This window comes from Thermobia domestica, chromosome 4, assembly GCF_964235325.1.
Source record: "Thermobia domestica chromosome 4, izTheDome1.hap1.1, whole genome shotgun sequence".
NCBI classification, from domain to species: domain Eukaryota; kingdom Metazoa; phylum Arthropoda; class Insecta; order Zygentoma; family Lepismatidae; genus Thermobia; species Thermobia domestica.
In genome coordinates, this window is record NC_137457.1 from 325616550 (window position 1) to 325638968 (window position 22419).

General features: G+C 40.4%; 1 protein-coding gene across 1 annotated transcript in view; it reads right to left on the bottom strand.

The window, feature by feature from the left end:
- Positions 1 to 22419, bottom strand: part of m (zona pellucida domain-containing protein miniature) — a 244358-nt gene that overhangs the window by 70518 nt on the left and 151421 nt on the right. Inside the window, exon 2 of the mRNA XM_081756801.1 lies at positions 19171 to 19239. Coding sequence (XP_081612927.1) covers positions 19171 to 19212 — 42 coding nt within the window. The 5' untranslated portion in view covers positions 19213 to 19239. The remainder of the gene's footprint in view (positions 1 to 19170; positions 19240 to 22419) is intronic.

Below are 22419 nucleotides of genomic sequence, written 5' to 3' on the forward strand. Positions count from 1 at the left end.
CCGACCGAGCGGTGAAGTCTGTTTGGATCACAATCTACATCCTGCCAGTAAAAGCTGAAGGCGAATATCACAATTTTTGCAAAACTTGCAATCTCCACTACCCGGTGCGGTTCAAAAGTGACAATCTCCACTTCAGCCAATCAGAGGCCCGCTGGCGTCAGACGTTGCCATGGCGACCGTGTCGCTTGCCTGGAATCGTTCCAAACTTCCTCACTAGTTTGTAATGAGTCAACAAGACTGTACTGAAGCCTGTGACAAACATCTTGGCATTTCAGCTAAACGAATAAAACGCAAGCTCTGACGCGATGTTGCCGAGTGCTAAGGGGCGTGGCTATGGCTAAGCAGACGAACTACAGCGCGATCAGGTGGCAGAGGACAGATGTGCATGTGTACAAAATAAACGTGGCAATAGTGCTGTCCTCTCATTTGCTAGCAGCATTTAAAGGGAACTTGGAGCGCCGCCTTCAAATGCCAAGATGTTTGGCACGCCGTTTAGTTCACTAGTCACGTTCCTTTTCAATACTTGCAATCTCCAATTTTGAAACAGTAATTACAAAAAAATCAGGGACTTTCTCTGGGGAAAATTTGTGTTCAACCCTTTAATATTGCTACGATCTACTATGCCAAAAAATCTGTACGTTAAAATCTTATGGGGTTTACGATATATCAATTAATCGCTCGTCTTGAAAAATTTGGCCAAGTGGAGATTGCCACTTTTGCATCTACACCCCTCATTTGTCAGATACACAAATCAGTATACAATATACTCCAATAATAAATATAAATCGAATGTTGTATGTTCATGGACCTCTCGTGATACGGAAAGATTCTGGTAACTTGTAGATGACACAATTAAGAAAAACGAGACGAGACGAAAAAACCTCATTTCTCGTCTCGTCTAGTCCCATGGGCAACAGATCTCACCGTGTATCTGTTCCTTTATACCTTAGATAATGATCTAACTTTTGTATGTTTCACTGCAGGTACCTCCAATTGTTGTATTGTATTGTTTGTATTTAGTGTATTTAGTTGTTTCTACAGATAGTACGATCCATGGCGGATGAGTCACCGCATACCGTGAAACAACGGATTCTAAAGAGCACCGAAGCTTATGAGTGACGTCACACAGACAAATCATTGACAATCATCGAAAGAAGGGGAGAATGTTAAATTTGTGGGGAAAATAGTAAATTTGAAACAGTGAAAGTTAAATTTGAGGGAGAAAATGGTAAATTTGAGATAGTAAGTTATACTGTATTTGAGAATGATATTGTTAAATATGAGGGGAGAGAATGTTAAATTTAAGGGTAGAATGGTAACTGAGACAAAGAATGTTAAATTTGAGTGAAGAATGGTAAATTTTGGACAGTGATTGTTAAATTTGAGCGAGAGAACGATTTTGAGACAGTAAATTTAAATTTGATTGAAGAATAGTAAGTTTGAGACAGTAAATGTTAAATTTGAGAGAGGGAACGGTAAATTTGAGACAGTAAACTTGAATTTGAGGGAAGAATGGTTAATTTAAGACAGCGAATGTTATATTTGGGAGAGAATGGTAAAATTGAGACAGTGAATGTTATATTTGAGAGCAGAATGGCACATTTGAGGGAGAGAAAGTTAAATTTGAGGAAAGAATGGTAAATTTGAGACAGTGAACGTTATATTTGAGAGGAGAATGGCACATTTGAGGGAGAGAAAATTAAATTTGAGGGAAGAATGGTAAATTTGAGACAGTGAACGTTATATTTGAGGGAGAGAACAAGAAATTTGAGACAGTGAATGTTAAATTTGAGGCCATAATGGTAAATTTGAACAGTTTTCGTCTAAGAGCATGAATGGATGGACAGGTCCGTATCCACGGGGGGGGGGCTAGGATGGGTCGGCATCACCTAAATTTTCACTGCCCCCCTAAAGTTTTCACGGTAGGCTTGAAAATGAACTATAATATGGTTGGATCGGGTCCCCCCTACATTTTTGGGCTGGCTACCGGCCTGTGAATGGGTATCCCTGACAGAAAATTTTACTTTTGTTGGAGGATTTTTGGTTGAGAGAACCTGCTAACACTGGAAGGGATCTGATAGTTAATATTTGATTCATCCTTCCATTTTCAAGTTTCTCAAACACTCCCATCAAAACAACTCCCTTGTTTATTATTTGAAATTGAAGGCCTATTTTAAGATAGTAAATAGGTACTGCAGACATTACTAGTTATTTACCACTTGACATTTAAGAACACGACAAACTGTATAAACATTCCACCACAGACTATACACTTGAAGAAAGAAGGAGAGAAACGAGCAAAGAATGAAGTTAATAAGGCAAAGGTTGTTTCAACATCAGAATCCTTTTTGACATCAACAATACACCGGATGTTTTTTTCTTCAAGTATCACAATTCATTGTTTTGTCAACAAGGAAATGAGTTTAAAACTTCTGAAGAAGTATGCCAAGTGATTGATTCTCATATGCTACGTCAAACAGGTTCTTAAGTTGTTTTATTTTTTCCTACCTCAAACTGTGAGAAATGGATTTGCCCTAGTAAGTGATGGGTTGAAGGTACTATTCTTAGAATTCGAATATCTGAAGAAAACACAGTAACGTTCAGATGGAGAATTGCTTTCATCTAATCTGATATAAATAAAATAAAGAGTTTGCGTGTTTGTCTGTGTGCGGCCTGGGTACCAGACGAGTGAACCGAGAGTTACTAAAATTTGGTCAGGGGTTCCTTGGTCCAGTCCCCAGATCAAGACGAAGCGCTCTTTTTAAAATTTAGAACCAGGGGGTCTCAGGGGAGCGTTTACCGGAACTGACTTGGGAACCAGACAAATTGACCAAGAGTTACCAAATTTTAGTCACGAATACCTTGGTCCAGGCCCCCGACCAGAGTTAAACGTTTTTGTCAAAATTGAAACCAGGGGAGTCTCAGGGGGGCGTTTACCGGGGACATCTAAAAGTAGTAGAAAATTACCGATATTAGTGTCGAAAATTACCGATATTGTTTTCGCGGTCGCTGAAATCAATGGTGAAACTCCGATCGCATTAACTTCCAAATTCACACCATTTGGCTCCGGGCCGGGGGTCACCGAAGGGGAGGGGGAGGTGAGATACCGAGACATATAAAAGTAATCCAAAAATGACCGATATTAATGTCAAATCCATAGTTTTCGTGGTCGCTGAGATCAATGGTGATACTCCCACAGGCGTTGACTTCCAAATACAGCCACCGTGCGAAGCATGGGTATATTCAGCTAGTACATAATATGGGTACATAATAGTAGTTTGACATGCTTTTCTTTAGGTTGTAATGGTTCAATTTTGTCCTTAAATTTTGCAACTATAATTTAACTGATTTTATGACGTCATACAGCGAAATTTGGCTCCGAATAGGGAAGAGTGAAGAGCTTCGTCAAACCAATCGAGAGATTATTGATTCAAGAAGTTAAATTAAATGAAGTAAAATACGTCGAACATAATACAGGGTAGCATAAATGATTTATTTATTTTGAAAAGGTTATACTTGTATTTTCAAAAGTGTTACACGTACACAAACGAAATATATACGAAAAGAACCAAAAACTCACCAAGTTTATACACTTTCTACAAATGTTCACCAATATGTGCCCCTTTCACCAACCACAACACTCCAGACGATACTCGATGTCTTTATTCCTTGCTTTCCCTCCATTTTCGACAGGTATTAACGTCGTACTGCCACACCTGATCGGAAAGATAATGGACTTGTTCTGACACAATAAGCGTTATACACCCTCTACAAATGCTCAATATTTGCCCCTTTGATGACACGACAACACGTCCAGACAATACTCGAGCTCATTCCATACATTTTGTAGCATAGTCCTGTCAATATTCGGCATTGCAGCATTGATGCGTTCTTTGAGCTCGACTAAGGATTGCGGCAGTGAGTATACGTAAACAAGGTCCTTAACGTTACCTTCACAGTAAGAAATCGCAGGGCGTTAAATCAGGAGATCTGGGAGGCCAAGGAAACAAACCTAGGTCATTCTCACCAATATGCGCAATTCTGCAATGTGGAAGTTCATTAAGGATTGTGGTAGTGGGGGATACGTAAACAAGATCCTTAACGTACCCTCAGAGCAAGAAGTCGCAGGGCGTTAAATCAGGAGATCTGGCAGGCCAGGTGTTTTTTTTCCTTTACATATGCAATCGGTGTCCTTGAATTGCCGATACCATCGTAAAATGCTTTGTTTACATGGCGGTTCTTTTCTCCATACTCTCTTCTGAAAGCACGTTGCACAACTATAACAGAACAACATTTTGGCATATTTAAGAACACAAAAAGTTTCTTCTCGCTTTACTTCCATTTTTGACAGATTCTAACCTCGTATTGCCACACTGCCACACCCGATCGGAAAGATAATGGAGTCGTCCTGCCACACAATACAAACTTAATGAGTTTATGGTTCTTTTCATATACCTTTTATGTATGTACACTCATGTCCAAAGTTATTGTCGCATGTCTATAAATGTGTTGTTGTAGGAATATAATTTGATAACGAAATCGCCAGGTATTTCTTATAATGTTAGTATATGTATAATCGGCAAAGACATATACGTGGCAAATTTCATGTCAAAAGAGCAGTAAATAAGAACAATAAAACGAAAATAAAACTTTCTTGTCCATTTAGCAACATTTTGTTTTACTCATTCTAATTTTCGTATTTATAATTCTTTTCCTATGAAATCTACCACAAAATTTACATTTCCTGATTATACACATAGTATCAGTATTAAAAGTACCCTGCAAAATCATTATCAAATTATATTCTTACAAGAAAACAGTTATAGATATGCGACAATCATTTTGGACATGAGTGTGCATGTGATACTTTTGAAAATATAGCCTTTTCAAAACGAATAAATCATTTATCCTAACCCTATACATAAAATTGTGGCAAATAAAGTGGGATTTAGATTCAGGATGGTTTACCAAAGAAAAGCAGAAAACATGAAATTGTCTCTGTTTTATATTACTAATGCTTTATGTTTCCAGGGAATATGACCTTTTACTAGAGTTGTTTACAGGAGCTAATATATGTAGAAAGAAAAAATACAAATCTTGCTAAAGGTTTTCGTATATGAATCTGTATATATATAAGAAAAAGAGACAGCCATCATATAACTCACAGATATCAATGTTGACAACTACTATTTATCAAATTAATCCAGTTTTTTCGTTTGATTAATACTTGAATCAGTCAGTACGTCTGCAGTGATTTGTTTACAATTTTTTTTCTTATTTAATTTCTTTTTTCTTTTTAGAGGAAACGGCACTGATGGATCGATGCCTCACAACTCCTAGATACATGAGAACGTTGCAAAAGCATCCCCTGGTAAATGTTGCTGAGAAAGCTAACGTCATCTATAAATGAAGAGGATTCATATAAGTAATACGAGTGTTTGATACTTTGCTAAGCATGAAACGAAAAACTTATATTTATAGTTTCCTGTCAGCTTTAGTAAATTTTAGAAATACGTAATAACATGTGTGTGTGTGTATATATAAATATACATATGTTCTTAACTGCCACCATATGTTTTGTTACTACAATAAGTCCTACTATATAAACACTGTACTTAATTTCTAGTAATATTTCAATTACTCAGTGTTCATTCAAATGTATCTTCTAATAACTCATTACTTTTTATTGCTATTTTCTGCGTTTTAGAGAACTGATTAATCTTATTGTTTATCTAAGAACGAGATGTAATACAGGAAGTTATCGGTTCAACTATAGCTCTATATATATATTACTTACAGAATACCCGTTCTTCGCACGGGGAGAACAGTTTCATTTTGGACATAAAGGAGTAAATTTCGATTTAAACGGCATTGGAAGTGTCACTATTATCTCAGTGACCCCAAAGAGCTATGGATTCGGGAGTAATATCAGTCATTTTCGATCATTTTTATATAACTCCCTCCCCCAAGTTGTGGGGCTGAATTTGGATTTTAAACGGCATCGGAAATGTCACTACTCATCTCAACGACCCCAAAATCTATGGATTCAGCACTAATAGAGGACATTTTCAATCATTTTGATATATCTCCCCATACTTCAAGTTGCAGGATGAATTTGGATTTAAACGGGATCGGAAGTATCACTGTTCATCTCAGCGAGCCGTAAAACTATAGATTCGGTACTAATATCGGTCACTTTCGATTTTTAAATATCTCTCCTTCCCTAAGTTGTGGGGCTGAATTTGGATGTAAACGGGATCGGAAGTGTCACTGTTCATCTCAGCGACCACAAAAGCTATGGATTCGGCAGTAATATCGGTCATTTTCGCCCTCCTCCAAGTTGTGGGGCTGAATTTGGATTTAAACAGCATCGGAAGTGTCACTGTTCATCTCAGCGACCCCGAAAACTATGGATTCGATCTAATGTCGGTCATTTTCAAACATTTTTATATATCTCCTCTCTCTCTTACGTTGTACCGTCAAAGTAAAATTATAAATACCTTCCCAGGCCTGAGCCTTATTTATATTGAAAATTTGACCGAGATTGGTCGCGTGGTTTATTTATATATATTTGACCTTATTGTATACCCAGGTATGAGATGTAAAAAGGAAATTATGGCTTCAAGTGAAGCTATAGTTATTATTAGGAGCTTTGATTCGCCAAAACTCTTTTGTATATTTAGCCTCTCGGTACGTCCGTAAGACAAGAAGATCTCAAGAGCTGCTGTCTGGATGAACACCAAATTTAGTCAGAATGTAGAGAGCGAAAGTAAGTTCGCTTCTCGAGGCGATATTCGAACCAGAAACGACAGAAATCAATCCATTTCGAATTTTAACGTCGATCACTATATCCTTCTCAGACCTGAAGGCGAATTTTGGCAGCTGGGAGATAGCCTTACGTATGAAGTCATTGCTCAACCCTGATGCTAAGAAACCTCCCCAGGTCCGAATGGCATCTCACTTAACCTTGAACTAATCGTAGGCAACTCGAAAAATTTCAACAAAATATTTATAGATGGCAGAAGATTTTCATTTCTTCTAAACTGAAATCAGTTACTTCAAATTAAGAATACAAATATTCAACGTGTTTGCAGGAGCGTCATTTCAGATTTGCCTGAGAGGGAGGGGGGGGTAAGATCCTCTACCGACACACGAGTTTGACGTTTTTCCTTAATACATTAGCAGACAATCGATTAAAGTATACCTATTTAATTGTCAAACTCAGATGGCCAATTGCTCCTCCTGTTTCCTCGTGATGTACATAGTCCCCCGAAACAAAATTCTAAATAAGCCACTGTGCATTACCCTCTGCAATTTTTGTTAAGCTTAATACGGAACGCAGATTTGTGCCAGGAGTTGAATTATAACCACTACTACTGTATTTTAACAATTTACTCCAAAATCTGATGGAGTTAAATTAACACCAAAAATATATCAAAATTTAACGCAACTAGGGCAAAAATATAGAGCCATCGTGTTGAATCAATATAGCCATACTTTACTGTGTACCTACGTTACGTAAATGAGCTCAAATCTGTCTTAATTCATAGAACCCAAACAATTTATTCGTCTAGAAAGATAATAAGTAATCCACTGGCAACCCTAGTTTTTGACAATATACGATAACTGTTTATTGAGGAAGATGAAAGAAAATGGACGCCATCCATGTGTTGCATCCATTAAGCGAAGAAAACAATTTGCTTTCGATAACAGACGGTGAAGGAGTGGCCGAGAAGAAGTGAAAAAAAGCTGTTACAATGGATAAATCTTTAAAGAAATATATATAAAGTAAATTAAGGATAAGAAGGTATTTTGTGTACATGGGAGTAGGCACCATTACAAAATGCTTTCAGATTCTTATCTTTGTCTTTGGGAGTGAATTACCTGCTTCTAAGTTATTTCGGCTTTTATTCAACGCAAATATCTCGAAACCCCTGTCATGATGGGTGTCCCGGCTCGCCTCGGGAGTCCCGGATATTAGAAGCATTTTCCCCTGGTTACTCTTTGTATTCGGTATCTTATTGTGAGAACACGACACGACTCATTCATATTAATTCTATCTAAATATTTACTTACTAATGGTTTTATTGTTACACACACAATATGGCGTGAAATCAACATAAGAGCGAAATGAACTACGGTAAAAAATTACATCTTACTTTAAAGAAACAGCGTTAAACTTCTTGATCATTTACTTAAAGTAAGGGAGGCTTTAATAGACATAAAGGTTCATCGGCGCAGAAATAAAAGATTTCCTCCTCTCGGGTATATTGTTCAATACAGCCAGGAACTTTGTATTATCCACCTGTATTCTTCTTGGTGTGCTCAAAAGTCAGTTCCTCAAAGTATTCGCAAGTAGAACTGTTGATACGTTGCATGTTCTACGTGCAAGCGACATACATCCAGTTCTTCGAACTCTCGCTTGCACGTATGTGGAGCAAAACTCGCGAACTTAGCACTCAACCGGGCTCGAGCTCAATAACTGAGCATTAGCTCGAGCCCCAATCAGATTAGTGAGTGTGAGCCCCATTGAGGACAGAAGCCCCATTCAGATTAGTGAGTGTGAGCCCCATTGAGGATAGAAGTCCCAATCAGATTAGTGAGTGTGAGCCCCATTGAGGACAGAAGCCCCAATCAGATTAGTGAGTGTGAGCCCCATTGAGGATAGAGGCCCCAATGAGATTAGTGAGTGTGAGCCCCATTGAGGACAGAAGCCCCATTCAGATTAGTGAGTGTGATCCCCATTGAGGATAGAAGCCCCATTCAGATTAGTGAGTGTGAGCCCCATTGAGGATAGCAGCCCCAATCAGATTAGTGAGTGTGAGCCCCATTGAGGACAGAAGCCCCATTCAGATTAGTGAGTGTGAGCCCCATTGAGAATAGAAGCCCCAATGAGATTAGTGAGTGTGAGCCCCATTGAGGATAGAAGCCCCAATGAGATTAGTGACTGTGAGCTCCATTGAGGACAGAAGCCCCATTCAGATTAGTGAGTGTGATCCCCATTGAGGATAGAAGCACCATTCAGATTAGTGAGTGTGAGCCCCATTGAGGATAGAAGCCCCAATCAGATTAGTGAGTGTGAGCCCCATTGAGGACAGAAGCCCCATTCAGATTAGTGAGTGTGATCCCCATTGAGGATAGAAGCCCCAATCAGATTAGTGAGTGTGAGCCCCATTGAGGATAGAAGCCCCAATGAGATTAGTGAGTGTGAGCCCCATTGAGGACAGAAGCCCCATTCAGATTAGTGAGTGTGATCCCCATTGAGGATAGAAGCCCCAATGAGATTAGTGAGTGTGAGCCCCATTGAGGACAGAAGCCCCATTCAGATTAGTGAGTGTGATCCCCATTGAGGATAGAAGCCCCAATGAGATTAGTGAGTGTGAGCCCCATTGAGGACAGAAGCCCCATTCAGATTAGTGAGTGTGATCCCCATTGAGGATAGAAGCCCCAATGAGATTAGTGAGTGTGAGCCCCATTGAGGACAGAAGCCCCATTCAGATTAGTGAGTGTGAGCCCCATTGAGGATAGAAGCCCCAATGAGATTAGTGAGTGTGAGCCCCATTGAGGACAGAAGCCCCATTCAGATTAGTGAGTGTGAGCCCCATTGAGGATAGAAGCCCCAATCAGATTAGTGAGTGTGAGCCCCATTGAGGACAGAAGCCCCACTCAGATTAGTGAGTGTGATCCCCATTGAGGATAGAAGCCCCATTCAGATTAGTGAGTGTGATCCCCATTGAGGATAGAAGCCCCAATGAGATTAGTGAGTGTGAGCCCCATTGAGGACAGAAGCCCCATTCAGATTAGTGAGTGTGATCCCCATTGAGGATAGAAGCCCCAATGAGATTAGTGAGTGTGAGCCCCATTGAGGACAGAAGCCCCATTCAGATTAGTGAGTGTGATCCCCATTGAGGATAGAAGCCCCAATGAGATTAGTGAGTGTGAGCCCCATTGAGGACAGAAGCCCCATTCAGATTAGTGAGTGTGATCCCCATTGAGGATAGAAGCCCCAATGAGATTAGTGAGTGTGAGCCCCATTGAGGACAGAAGCCCCATTCAGATTAGTGAGTGTGAGCCCCATTGAGGATAGAAGCCCCAATGAGATTAGTGAGTGTGAGCCCCATTGAGGACAGAAGCCCCATTCAGATTAGTGAGTGTGATCCCCATTGACGATATAACCCCCATTCAGATTAGTGAGTGTGAGCCCCATTGAGGACAGAAGCCCCATTCAGATTAGTGAGTGTGAGCCCCATTGACGATATACCCCCATTCAGATTAGTGAGTGTGAGCCCTATTGAGGATAGAAGTCCCCATCAGATTAGTGAGTGTGAGCCCGATTGAGGAGGAGAAACCCCAATTAGATTAGTGAATGTGAGCTCCATTCAGGATAAGAAGCTTTAATCAGATTAGTGAGTGTGAGCCTCATTGAGGATAGAAGCCCCAATCAGATTAGTGAGTGTGAGCCCCATTGACGATATAACCCCCATTCAGATTAGTGAGTGTGAGCCCTATTGAGGATAGAAGCCCCAATCAGATTAGTGAGTGTGAGCCCGATTGAGGAGGAGAAACCCCAATTAGATTAGTGAGTGTGAGCCCTATTGAGGATAGAAGCCCCCATCAGATTAGTGAGTGTGAGCCCCATTGAGGATAGAAGCCCCAATCAGATTAGTGAGTGTGAGCCCCATTGACGATATAACCCCCATTCAGATTAGTGAGTGTGAGCCCTATTGAGGATAGAAGCCCCCATCAGATTAGTGAGTGTGAGCCCCATTGAGGATAGAAGCCCCAGTCAGATTAGGGAGTGTGAGCCCCATTGACGATATAACCCCCATTCAGATTAGTGAGTGTGAGCCCTATTGAGGATAGAAGCCCCCATCAGATTAGTGAGTGTGAGCCCCATTGAGTATAGAAGCCCCAATCAGATTAGTGAGTGTGAGCCCCATTGACGATATAACCCCCATTCAGATTAGTGAGTGTGAGCCCTATTGAGGATAGAAGCCCCAATCAGATTAGTGAGTGTGAGCCCCATTGACGATATAACCCCCATTCAGATTAGTGAGTGTGAGCCCTATTGAGGATAGAAGCCCCCATCAGATTAGTGAGTGTGAGCCCCATTGAGGATAGAAGCCCCAATCAGATTAGTGAGTGTGAGCCCCATTGACGATATAACCCCCATTCAGATTAGTGAGTGTGAGCCCTATTGAGGATAGAAGCCCCAATCAGATTAGTGAGTGTGAGCCCCATTGACGATATAACCCCCATTCAGATTAGTGAGTGTGAGCCCTATTGAGGATAGAAGCCCCCATCAGATTAGTGAGTGTGAGCCCCATTGAGGATAGAAGCCCCAATCAGATTAGTGAGTGTGAGCCCCATTGACGATATAACCCCCATTCAGATTAGTGAGTGTGAGCCCTATTGAGGATAGAAGCCCCCATCAGATTAGTGAGTGTGAGCCCCATTGAGGATAGAAGCCCCAATCAGATTAGTGAGTGTGAGCCCCATTGACGATATAACCCCCATTCAGATTAGTGAGTGTGAGCCCTATTGAGGATAGAAGCCCCAATCAGATTAGTGAGTGTGAGCCCCATTGACGATATAACCCCCATTCAGATTAGTGAGTGTGAGCCCTATTGAGGATAGAAGCCCCCATCAGATTAGTGAGTGTGAGCCCCATTGAGGATAGAAGCCCCAATCAGATTAGTGAGTGTGAGCCCCATTGACGATATAACCCCCATTCAGATTAGTGAGTGTGAGCCCTATTGAGGATAGAAGCCCCAATCAGATTAGTGAGTGTGAGCCCCATTGACGATATAACCCCCATTCAGATTAGTGAGTGTGAGCCCTATTGAGGATAGAAGCCCCCATCAGATTAGTGAGTGTGAGCCCCATTGAGGATAGAAGCCCCAATCAGATTAGTGAGTGTGAGCCCCATTGACGATATAACCCCCATTCAGATTAGTGAGTGTGAGCCCTATTGAGGATAGAAGCCCCCATCAGATTAGTGAGTGTGAGCCCCATTGAGGATAGAAGCCCCAATCAGATTAGTGAGTGTGAGCCCCATTGACGATATAACCCCCATTCAGATTAGTGAGTGTGAGCCCTATTGAGGATAGAAGCCCCAATCAGATTAGTGAGTGTGAGCCCCATTGACGATATAACCCCCATTCAGATTAGTGAGTGTGAGCCCTATTGAGGATAGAAGCCCCCATCAGATTAGTGAGTGTGAGCCCCATTGAGGATAGAAGCCCCAATCAGATTAGTGAGTGTGAGCCCCATTGACGATATAACCCCCATTCAAATTATTGAGTGTTAGCCCTATTGAGGATAGAAGCCCCCATCAGATTAGTGAGTGTGAGCCCCATTGAGGATAGAAGCCCCAATCAGATTAGTGAGTGTGAGCCCCATTGACGATATAACCCCCATTCAGATTAGTGATTGTGAGCCCTATTGAGGATAGAAGCCCCAATCAGATTAGTGAGTGTGAGCCCCATTGACGATATAACCCCCATTCAGATTAGTGAGTGTGAGCCCTATTGAGGATAGAAGCCCCCATCAGATTAGTGAGTGTGAGCCCCATTGAGGATAGAAGCCCCAATCAGATTAGTGAGTGTGAGCCCCATTGACGATATAACCCCCATTCAGATTAGTGAGTGTGAGCCCTATTGAGGATAGAAGCCCCCATCAGATTAGTGAGTGTGAGCCCCATTGAGGATAGAAGCCCCAATCAGATTAGTGAGTGTGAGCCCCATTGACGATATAACCCCCATTCAGATTAGTGAGTGTGAGCCCCATTGAGGATAGAAGCCCCAATCAGATTAGTGAGTGTGAGCCCCATTGACGATATAACCCCCATTCAGATTAGTGAGTGTGAGCCCTATTGAGGATAGAAGCCCCCATCAGATTAGTGAGTGTGAGCCCCATTGAGGATAGAAGCCCCAATCAGATTAGTGAGTGTGAGCCCCATTGACGATATAACCCCCATTCAGATTAGTGAGTGTGAGCCCTATTGAGGATAGAAGCCCCCATCAGATTAGTGAGTGTGAGCCCCATTGAGGATAGAAGCCCCAATCAGATTAGTGAGTGTGAGCCCCATTGACGATATAACCCCCATTCAGATTAGTGAGTGTGAGCCCCATTGAGGATAGAAGCCCCAATCAGATTAGTGAGTGTGAGCCCTATTGAGGATAGAAGCCCCCATCAGATTAGTGAGTATGAGCCCGATTGAGGAGGAGAAGCCCCAATTAGATTAGTGAGTGTGAGCTCCATTCAGGATAGGAAGTCCCAAGAAGTTTAGTAGACCTGAGCTCAAGAAACTGCGAGCACTAGTGTTGCTCACGAAACGCTACGAGAGTGGAAGAAAGAACTACTTTAAAAAAAAAAAAAAAAAAAATTCGAGACGAGACGATGAACATGAGAACTGTCGTCTTGTTTCTGAGACGAGAAATTTCGAGACTGTTGTATGTAACAGTAGTCCACCCTAGTTTTAGATCTCAAACACCGTTCAAGTGTTAAGATTCGTAATAGAAAAATTATAAAAATTGATAGAGTGATCGTAGAAACAGAATGTAGAGTATTAATCAACGTTTAAACATTCCCAAGTCACTGCACAGTATACTATAATAATAAATGTGGTTTAAATGTTACTATATTGCACCCTTCATCAGCGGCGGATCTAGAAGGTAAACACTAGGGGGGGGAGGAAGCCAGAATTCCGGCTATTTTATAGGTATATCATCAGTGTACTATAAACTTTCAAAAATATTTAAGTAATAGGTTCAATTATTTTAGTAACTCAAAAAACTGAGAGCCTAGGCCCCGCGGCCCTGACCTAGATCCTCCACTGCCCTTCGTGCATCTCCCATGATAGAAAGATTCTGATAATTTCTAGCAGAAATTAAGAAAAAAATCAGAGCATAAGCTTTGTAGTGCATAAATTTACAAGACGAGAAATGTTTTGCAAGAATTGAGACGACACGATACTTGTAAAACAGTTATGAGACAAGAAAACCTTGGGGACAGGGTGACTCAGTGGTAGAGCGCGTATGTCTAATGTGCAGGGTTCCTGCTTCGATCCACGGCCACGTAAGTTTGTGGCGGACAGTACCGTGTTCATGGGTTTTCTCGGGGTACTCCTGTTTCCTCCAATTTTCTCATTCCACCAATGCTTTCATCATCATTCGTTTGCTTTAATGATCATCTTCTCTTAGCCTCAAGATCATAATGGCGGGACTTTAAACTTAAAAAAAAAAAAAATCATTTTCATTTCACAAGAAAACCTTAATACAAACCTTAATACAACAGAGCTTAATTCTAAGCAATGGTACACTTCGCAACTACAGAATGTTCGAAAACAACACCGACAACGTTTGGGAGGTAATTCCTGACACCAAAATAAGACAAAAAGTATAGACCAACTTGGGTGCACAAATGCTTCCTTTCGGAGTTATAGGCTGCCGAAAACATAACAATGAACTTTAAAGGTCCATAGCTCCAAAACTGTTACCTACCATAGTCGGGTCAAGACATCACTGAGGAACTAATATGTGCGCTATCCAAATATCATGTTTCAGAATCCTGCGGTACTTTCGCAACAATTTTTATAGACGTAGTTGGTGAGCACTTCAAATTATGTGCTCGTAGCCAAACTCCCTCTATAAAAATTGTTGCATAAGTACCTTAGGACTCTGAAACATGGATATTTGGATAGGGCACCTATTAGTTCTTAAGTGAAGTCTTGACCCGACTACGCAGAAAGTCCCACAGTTTTGGAGTTATGGACCTTTAAAGTTCATTTTTTTTTCATGTTTTCGGCAGCCTATAACTCCGAAAGGAAGCATTTGTGCACCCAGGTTGGTCTGTACTTTTTGACTTATCTTGGTGTCACGAATCACCTCCCAAACGTTGCCGGTGCTGTTTTGAAACACCCTGTATAGGGCAGTGTTCGTAGTTTGAGGGAAATTTTAATAATCTAGGGAAATTTGGTAAGTCAATTTAAGAAAAAGAAAGAAAAAGATTTTTTTCGATAAAACGTGAAAAGCTAGGAAAATTCTCACTCTTACTGAGTGACTAATATAAATGCTTTATTTTTTATTTATTTATTTTTGTTAAGCTAATACAATAGCAACCGTTTGTGTGTTTGTGTGTCTGTTCAAAGTAGCGAAGCACAATTTGCATCCATTGTTGGATAGGTATATTTCTAATTTTTTCTAAAAACAAATTAAGGGAAAGGTGAAAAAAATTGCAGTAAAAAGCTAATGAATAAAGTGTGATTGGGTGGTCCCCGCGTAGCGTGGTCACTAACACTCTCGTCTTCAGTGCGAGCTGTTCCGGGTTCGATTCCCGGTGGAAGCACTCGGTTCGAAAAATTACAAAAAGTTTTTTTTTTCAGAACAGCCATCCTGAATGAGGTTTTCCTGGGTTTTCCACATTCCCACCAGGCAAATGCCGGGTGGTACCTAACTTATAGGTCCCAGGCCGCTTCCTTCCTTCCCTTTCCCCAGATAGTGTAATCGCTGAGGGACGTCGTATCTCAAACCTAACGAGCTAATATGGTCATAAAATGCCGAAAGCCCAGAAATCTAAATCCTAAATCCTAAAATATGATTGGCACTTTCATTAATATAGCTAAATTAATTTTATGACGTAACTTCAATCATAGAAATTAGACACCCCAAAAATAGGGAAAATTTGATTAGAAAAGGGAAAATTTTGTGTCAGACGAGGGAAATTTTCTTACGGAAACCTATGAACACTGCTAGGAGTGCTATATGCTAAGCAGAAGTGATATATTTAAATGTACCGGTTTCAATAGTCGAATAAGAGAAGAGATGGAGATTCCTTGGGATGCTGAATCAAACAATTATTTCTCGCTACATCTTATCTTCTTTTTTCTACGAAAACGCAGTATTAAAACTACTGGTGGGCACAAAAACTGGTTGTTCGGTTTTCGATTTTAGAAAACCGAAACCAGCTTTTGAAAATTTTCACAAAACCGGTTCGGTTTTCACCGAAACCGGTTATCGGTTTTCTACAAAACCGGTTCGGTTTTTCACCGGATCCGGCTTCGGTTTTCTTCAAAACCGGTTCCGTTTTTTCCAGAATTTGTTCTATTTCTGACCAGAATGGTGTTTCGTTGTTCTCCGGAAACAGAATTCGTTTCCACAGAAATAGTTTTGTTTTTTTCAAGTTTTCACCGAAACCAGTTTCGGTGAAAACTGAACTGGTTTTGATGAAAACCGGAACCGCTTTCGGTGAAAAACCGAACCGGTTTTTGGAGAAAACCGAAACCTCTTTCGGTGAAAAACCGAACCGGTTTTGGAGAAAACCGAAATGTTTGTTTTTCGGATTTTCCTAGAAACCGGTTTCCGGTTTTTATAAAACCCTATTTTGCTCATCCCGAATTAAAACCGGGAGCGTGAGATTTCTGTAACTTCTGGATTTAATGGAGACACTAAAGCAGAGGCTTAGCCTATTCTTGGAGCAATGAGTTCATATCATGCCCTCTAACTAAGAGACCTGGCTACATAGAGAAAAAATGGATATGGCGTACGTATAAACGTAGGTTACATGCGTAAATCCTGTAGTTTTTGGACTCAAAGTACGACTATATGTAATCCTGCAGCAAACATAGAACTGAACACGTATGTTTTATACCCATCAGGATCCTGCTGCCTACAGTCGGACAATTTGTCCATGCCGACCAGACGCAGTGGTCGGATTGCCTTTCCGCGCGATTTTCGACTGCGACGAATAGTTGCCTTGCCGAGCACTCGGCAAACAGCCGGAAATGAGCATTAAATGCGTCGGCGCCGCCGTCGGAAAGAGGCCGGCATAAGGAGTCGGCAAAGAGTCGGAAAGAGGTTCAGCAACAATTGGCAAAGAGTTGACAAAGGGCCGACGATTTTCGATTTTACGATTTTCGACCGCTTGCCACTTTGGCAAAAGGTCGGCAACTTTAAACAAGTAGATCGTCGTGCCGCAGCGGAAGGGTGCCGGCTGCCTCGGGCGGCCCGCCAATGTCGATGGCGGCATTCTCTCTTTCCGACCGCGACTTCCTGATGGGGATAATACTGTCCGTATAAATGTTCCATCTATGCGCACTTTCCGTATGACTATATATAGGCGGTAAGCATCTCATATGGGCCTACAAATGGACGTATATAACATATAGCTGACGTATGTAATATCTATACGGAAGACTGTTATATGCCAGACATCCTGTAACGGCATGATGTAACATCTAAACGGGAAATATATAGTACGCATGTAGCATATGGATAAAGTATGCTCCGTAAAGATTTCCGTAGTAAACATATGGAATCCGTAGATTTGTGTAATATACCGCTGTCCTGATAATGGTTTTTTTCAGTGTATCAATGACAATGGGGACAGTCATTTTATGAAACAGACAAAACTGTAGATGGAAGCCTCACGATACCAAATGTAAGAAATCGAACCTACAACCAAGAAATTCAATAATGCTATTTGATCTAGGTACAAATTTCCCTGAGCTGATTGTTATTATACAGAGAATTCGTCCGTCACGGAAATGATAATCCTAACGAATAAACAACGGAAGTTTAATAAACATTTAGAGAAGAAGATTGAAGAACAGTTAACCTTGAAGAAGCTACGCTCAATAGCTAAGCTGATGAACCGTAAGAACGAAACAACGTTTGTGGCTTTTCGCAATTCTAAATGCGGAATTGAGAAAAGGCAAAAATGATCGTCTTCCGTTATTTTACGTCTGTGGACACGCCCGCTTCTTGCAAATTCATAACCACTGTAATTCTTCGGAGGAAACTCTCTGCGCCTTGCAAATTGCCTGAAACCATAGCTTTCGGGATCCTGCTTCAGTTGCTTCACAAAAAATATATATAGAAAAAACGGATGGGGTGGTTTCTTCTTCTTCTTTATCCATTCGCGATTTTTTTCGAACTTCTCTTTTGATTGTTGGTACAGTAAAACAGAAATATTCCTGTCATCGAACGCGGTATGCCCTAGCTATGCTAAGAGAAGCCATTTATGGCGTTGTGCTCTGAGTTTCATTTAGCAAATGACAGGGGTCCAGTGTTGTTACAGAACCTGCCACCTGATCGTGCTGTACTGTCTCCACTTAGCAACACCTCTTTACCACGAATCCATATAATTGTTGTTGCCAAAACTTGCAGTGCTAAATCTGGAGTATAGAGTGACAGTTTACCTTTTTTTTTAGCACATGTCTCACAATAACATACGTTTATTAGATTTCACAGAACAAATTTCTGAAATCTGGTCCATCATTTTGACCTTCCCTGTATTTATTTTATCCTGCATTTGATATCGTATACCTCTTGAACCAGGGCTGTACCGTGGAAAATCAGCGCCCGGGGCGAGAGTATACGACGGCGCCCCCATCCAAGTAATTTTTCCTTTCTTTTGCCTCTTTTTCTCCCGATTTTTTCGCCCCCCATACTTCGGCGCCCGGGGGCCGTCGCCCCGCTCGCCCCCCCCCCTCCATGGCACTGCCCTGTCTTGAACCATGGATGGATATGTTTAGAACAGAATCAGATCATGAAGAAAATTACATCAGTAAAAGGTAAAGCTTTTTCGCTTCAAACTAACGGAAGGAAGTTTATCTAATGTAGAACAATTAGTAACCCTTGTAAAGTTTCTTTCTTTTAGTTTGAAGCAGAAAAAAAAACACTTCAGTTTTTACTGGCATGAATTCCCTCACGAGCCACCTTTTTCTTCGTCCAAGCGAGGGCGGATTTACTAGTGGGTTTAGCACTGGTTCTTTACATTGCTGGTTGTCGGTTAAAGTTTTACATAATGCATGTGACGATTTAAAAAAAAAAAAAAGCCCAGCGAAATGCTTAAATAAAGCCGAATTATAAAGCTGATTATCATTGCACTACTATAAAAATATGGAAGTTACATTTCAGAAAAAATATTCCCAAAGAATCCGAGGAAACGATAAAGGCACTACAGGTAATCCAAAGGAAGGGACTTTTTTAGGAACACCCTGTATATGTGAAACAGTGTTTACAAACCTCACAAAGAAAAGTTGCCCAGAATAACTTGTTCCTTTGAATCCCTTCTTTTATTTCCACTTTTAAATCTAGCTTATAGCTCTATACACCCTTTTATAGTAAATGCATTTTAGCAGAGAGGTGCAATATCGTTAATACTCACCAGAGAAGCAACGAAGACTAGAAAAATCTTGTGACAACTCATTCTGATTGGCTGTTGTCACCCACGGATCTGAAAAGAAAAAAAGAAAGAAATGTAGAGTAACGTAACGTACAAAATAATCAAGCATTAGAAATGGTTAACACTTCTGGTGTAGCAATCAAAAACCTGTACATCGTTGCACACATAAATCCTATTCAACAGCATAGAACCTCGTGAATTTAAAAAAAAAAAAATGTGTTAAATGTTATCTATTCTGTACATGTAATTCGTGCTAGCATTATTGACACTGGGTACAAAAAGTTTATTGAAATGTTGTAATTGTTTGGTGTACCACAAGGATCAAATTTATCTCCCTTGTCCTTCTTGATGTTGTAAAACGACCTTCGCGTATGTATAACAAGTGGTTTACAAACGACTACGCGAAGACAACCTTAGACAGTGTTCGAAGTGGAGAAAAAGCAGAGGCGATATGTTTTATTACCATTTTGACTAGACATACCGTCTATCTAAATGTTGAAATACAATGAGGGTATGTTGCCTCATTTCTATTTACACAATGACTCAAAACCATGAAAGAGTTTTTCCGTAGTTACGGGGAGGCATGAAGAATCTTTGCCCCTCCCCCAACTTTGAGAAAAATAAAAATATCACCTTTAGTTGTCTTATAGAGAATTATATATGAAAAAATCAAAACCCAGTTTTTACGTAACAATTTTAAACAATTTCCCACCGAAGAACTCGCAGACCTTCACTCGATTGATGGGTATTCCAGACCCACAGAAGGTTCACCTCCACAGCAGACAATCCCTAAAACCACCTATACTCAAAACGTGGCAATTATATGCAGTAAGGCAAAAATATTACACGCATACATAAGAAAGAAACAAATTGACTATGGCAAAACAAAATATAAAACGCTTAGTATAAAACGATAAGCAAAACAGCAGATTTAACACAAAACACTTAAGCAAAACAACATACTTTTTTCATTGCATAAACTATATTTTTTCTTGTAAATATCGAACTCAGTTATGTATTTCTTTATCATTGTAGGCACAAAAGGAGTCCCAGCGAACTCATAACAATATTTTCCGATTTCAGTTTAAACGAGTCGCATCTTCAATACACTGCCTTTTGTTTGGATTTTGCTCATGACTCATTCCTTTCTGTTATGTGGACCTTATCTGAAACCAATACAACCAACACGAGGAGTTAAAATTTAAATTTCTGGGATTTCGGCATCTATGGACATTTAGCCCGTCACGTTTGAGGGATGACGTCCTTAGGCGAGCACACAATCCGGGGAAATGGAAGGAAGAAAGGATTGGGAAAGGAAGGAAGCGGCGTGGGACCGATAAGTTACGTACCACCCTCGTGTGAATGAGGAAAATCCAGGGAAGCTTCATTCAGGATATCAGACCTGAAAAAAACTTTTTACAATTTACGACGTAGTGCCCTGACCAGGAACAACCAACACGAGTTCTTGCATAGAAGCAAGGAGTGAACTTGTAGACACCTCATTTTAAAAACAAGAGATAGGAAAAGGTAACAAAAATGTCGATGTTGCTAACTTAAAATCTTTGACGTGCAAAGCTATACATCAATTATTGTGTATAGAAATGAATTTTTAAAGGTATATTAGCATCCACTTTCCAGTGACGGTATGTCTTGATCACCGAAAAACCAGAGGCAGTATGGCATACCACCGTATACCGTCTCACTTCGACCACTGACCTTAGAACTTAAAAGTATTTCGTTCATTCAAGCCAATGAATACCATCGAGAAAAAAATCACCATTTCAAATGTTTAAAAAAAAAAAACTTTTTAACGCTTTCGTTCTTTTTATGAGAAATTTGATACATCGAATTCATCATTCTCATTAAACTGAATGTATGGATGTCTTTGGTCTTTAAGCTGAAACTTAGTTTTGTTGTGAATCGGTAAAAACTGGGCTTCCCTACTCACATGATTGCAACAATCGGTAGGAAAATCTGATAGTTTTTAAAATCATAGTGTAAAGTTATAATTTGAAACAAAACAAAAATGATTTCCTTTTACCTTCATCAAATGAAGTGTCATTTAAAAAAATCGAAGAAGAAAGTTTTTGCTTTTGAAAACGATCTTACCATATGGTGTGGAGCTATGTTTAAATTAGAGAGACATTTAATGGCAATAAGTTCTCAATGTTACATTAGCATATTACATAACTTCGTAAACGACGAATTAATTCCAGGGGACCTCATCTCTCAATGATCTATCGCAGTCCGATTATTTTCTATGGGGTTACACACTAGAGACCTGCACGGGCCGGCCTCAGCCCGAAGTCCGGCCCGGCCTGCGGGCCGGGCTTGGGCGGGCCGACTCTGTTATTTCTTTGGGCCGGACCGGGCTTGAGCGAGCTGACACTGATTTATCTTCAGGTCGGGCCGGGCTGGGGCCGATTAATTGCGATTCTTTAATAATTATTGACTTTCGTTAAACGATAATTAGAATAAAGGCAAATGTTGAGGTTTGCACGTGAAAAATGTTACAAAATGAAACTTTCAAAATTTATCGGGCCCGGGCCGGGCTTGGGCCAAGAATTTTAAAAAAATTATCGGGCCGGACCAGACTCGGGCCTAAACTCTGCAAAACATTTCGGGCCCGGGCTGGGCCGGGCCTAGGTACATTCGGGCTGGATTGGGCTCGGGCCGAAAAATTCGGTCCGTGCAGGTCTCTATTACGCACACACACAGTACCAGTACAGAACAACTAGAAGACGCAATTCGTACGCAAATAGCATTTCAGAAGAATATGGTCCAACGTGCTTTACGGAAGTTCGGTGACAGGTTAGCAAGAGTTGGTTTGGAAGAATGCTTCTAATTTGGATGACATTACTTTTAAACCGTAAACTTTCTTCTTCTTCTTCTTCTTTTTCTGTTATCCTTCGTAGATAGTATTTCATTTAATATAAAATAAATATTATTTTCTTTGAAATGGAGTATGTTGATAATATAAATATAAGAGAGGATGATAGGAGAACAATAGAAAGAATTCAGAGATCTTATTAAACGCTTGCAGAGACATGGGTTTAGAAGTGAATGCAGAGAAAACTAAATACATGGAATTGCGTCGGGACCGTAATACGTCAAATTATGGATGCGTTAAAATTTAAATAACACTTTCGACAAAGTGGATACTTTGAAATATCTAGAATCAATATTAACAGACCAAAACCATAGTCACGAAGAAATTAAATGTCGACTAAA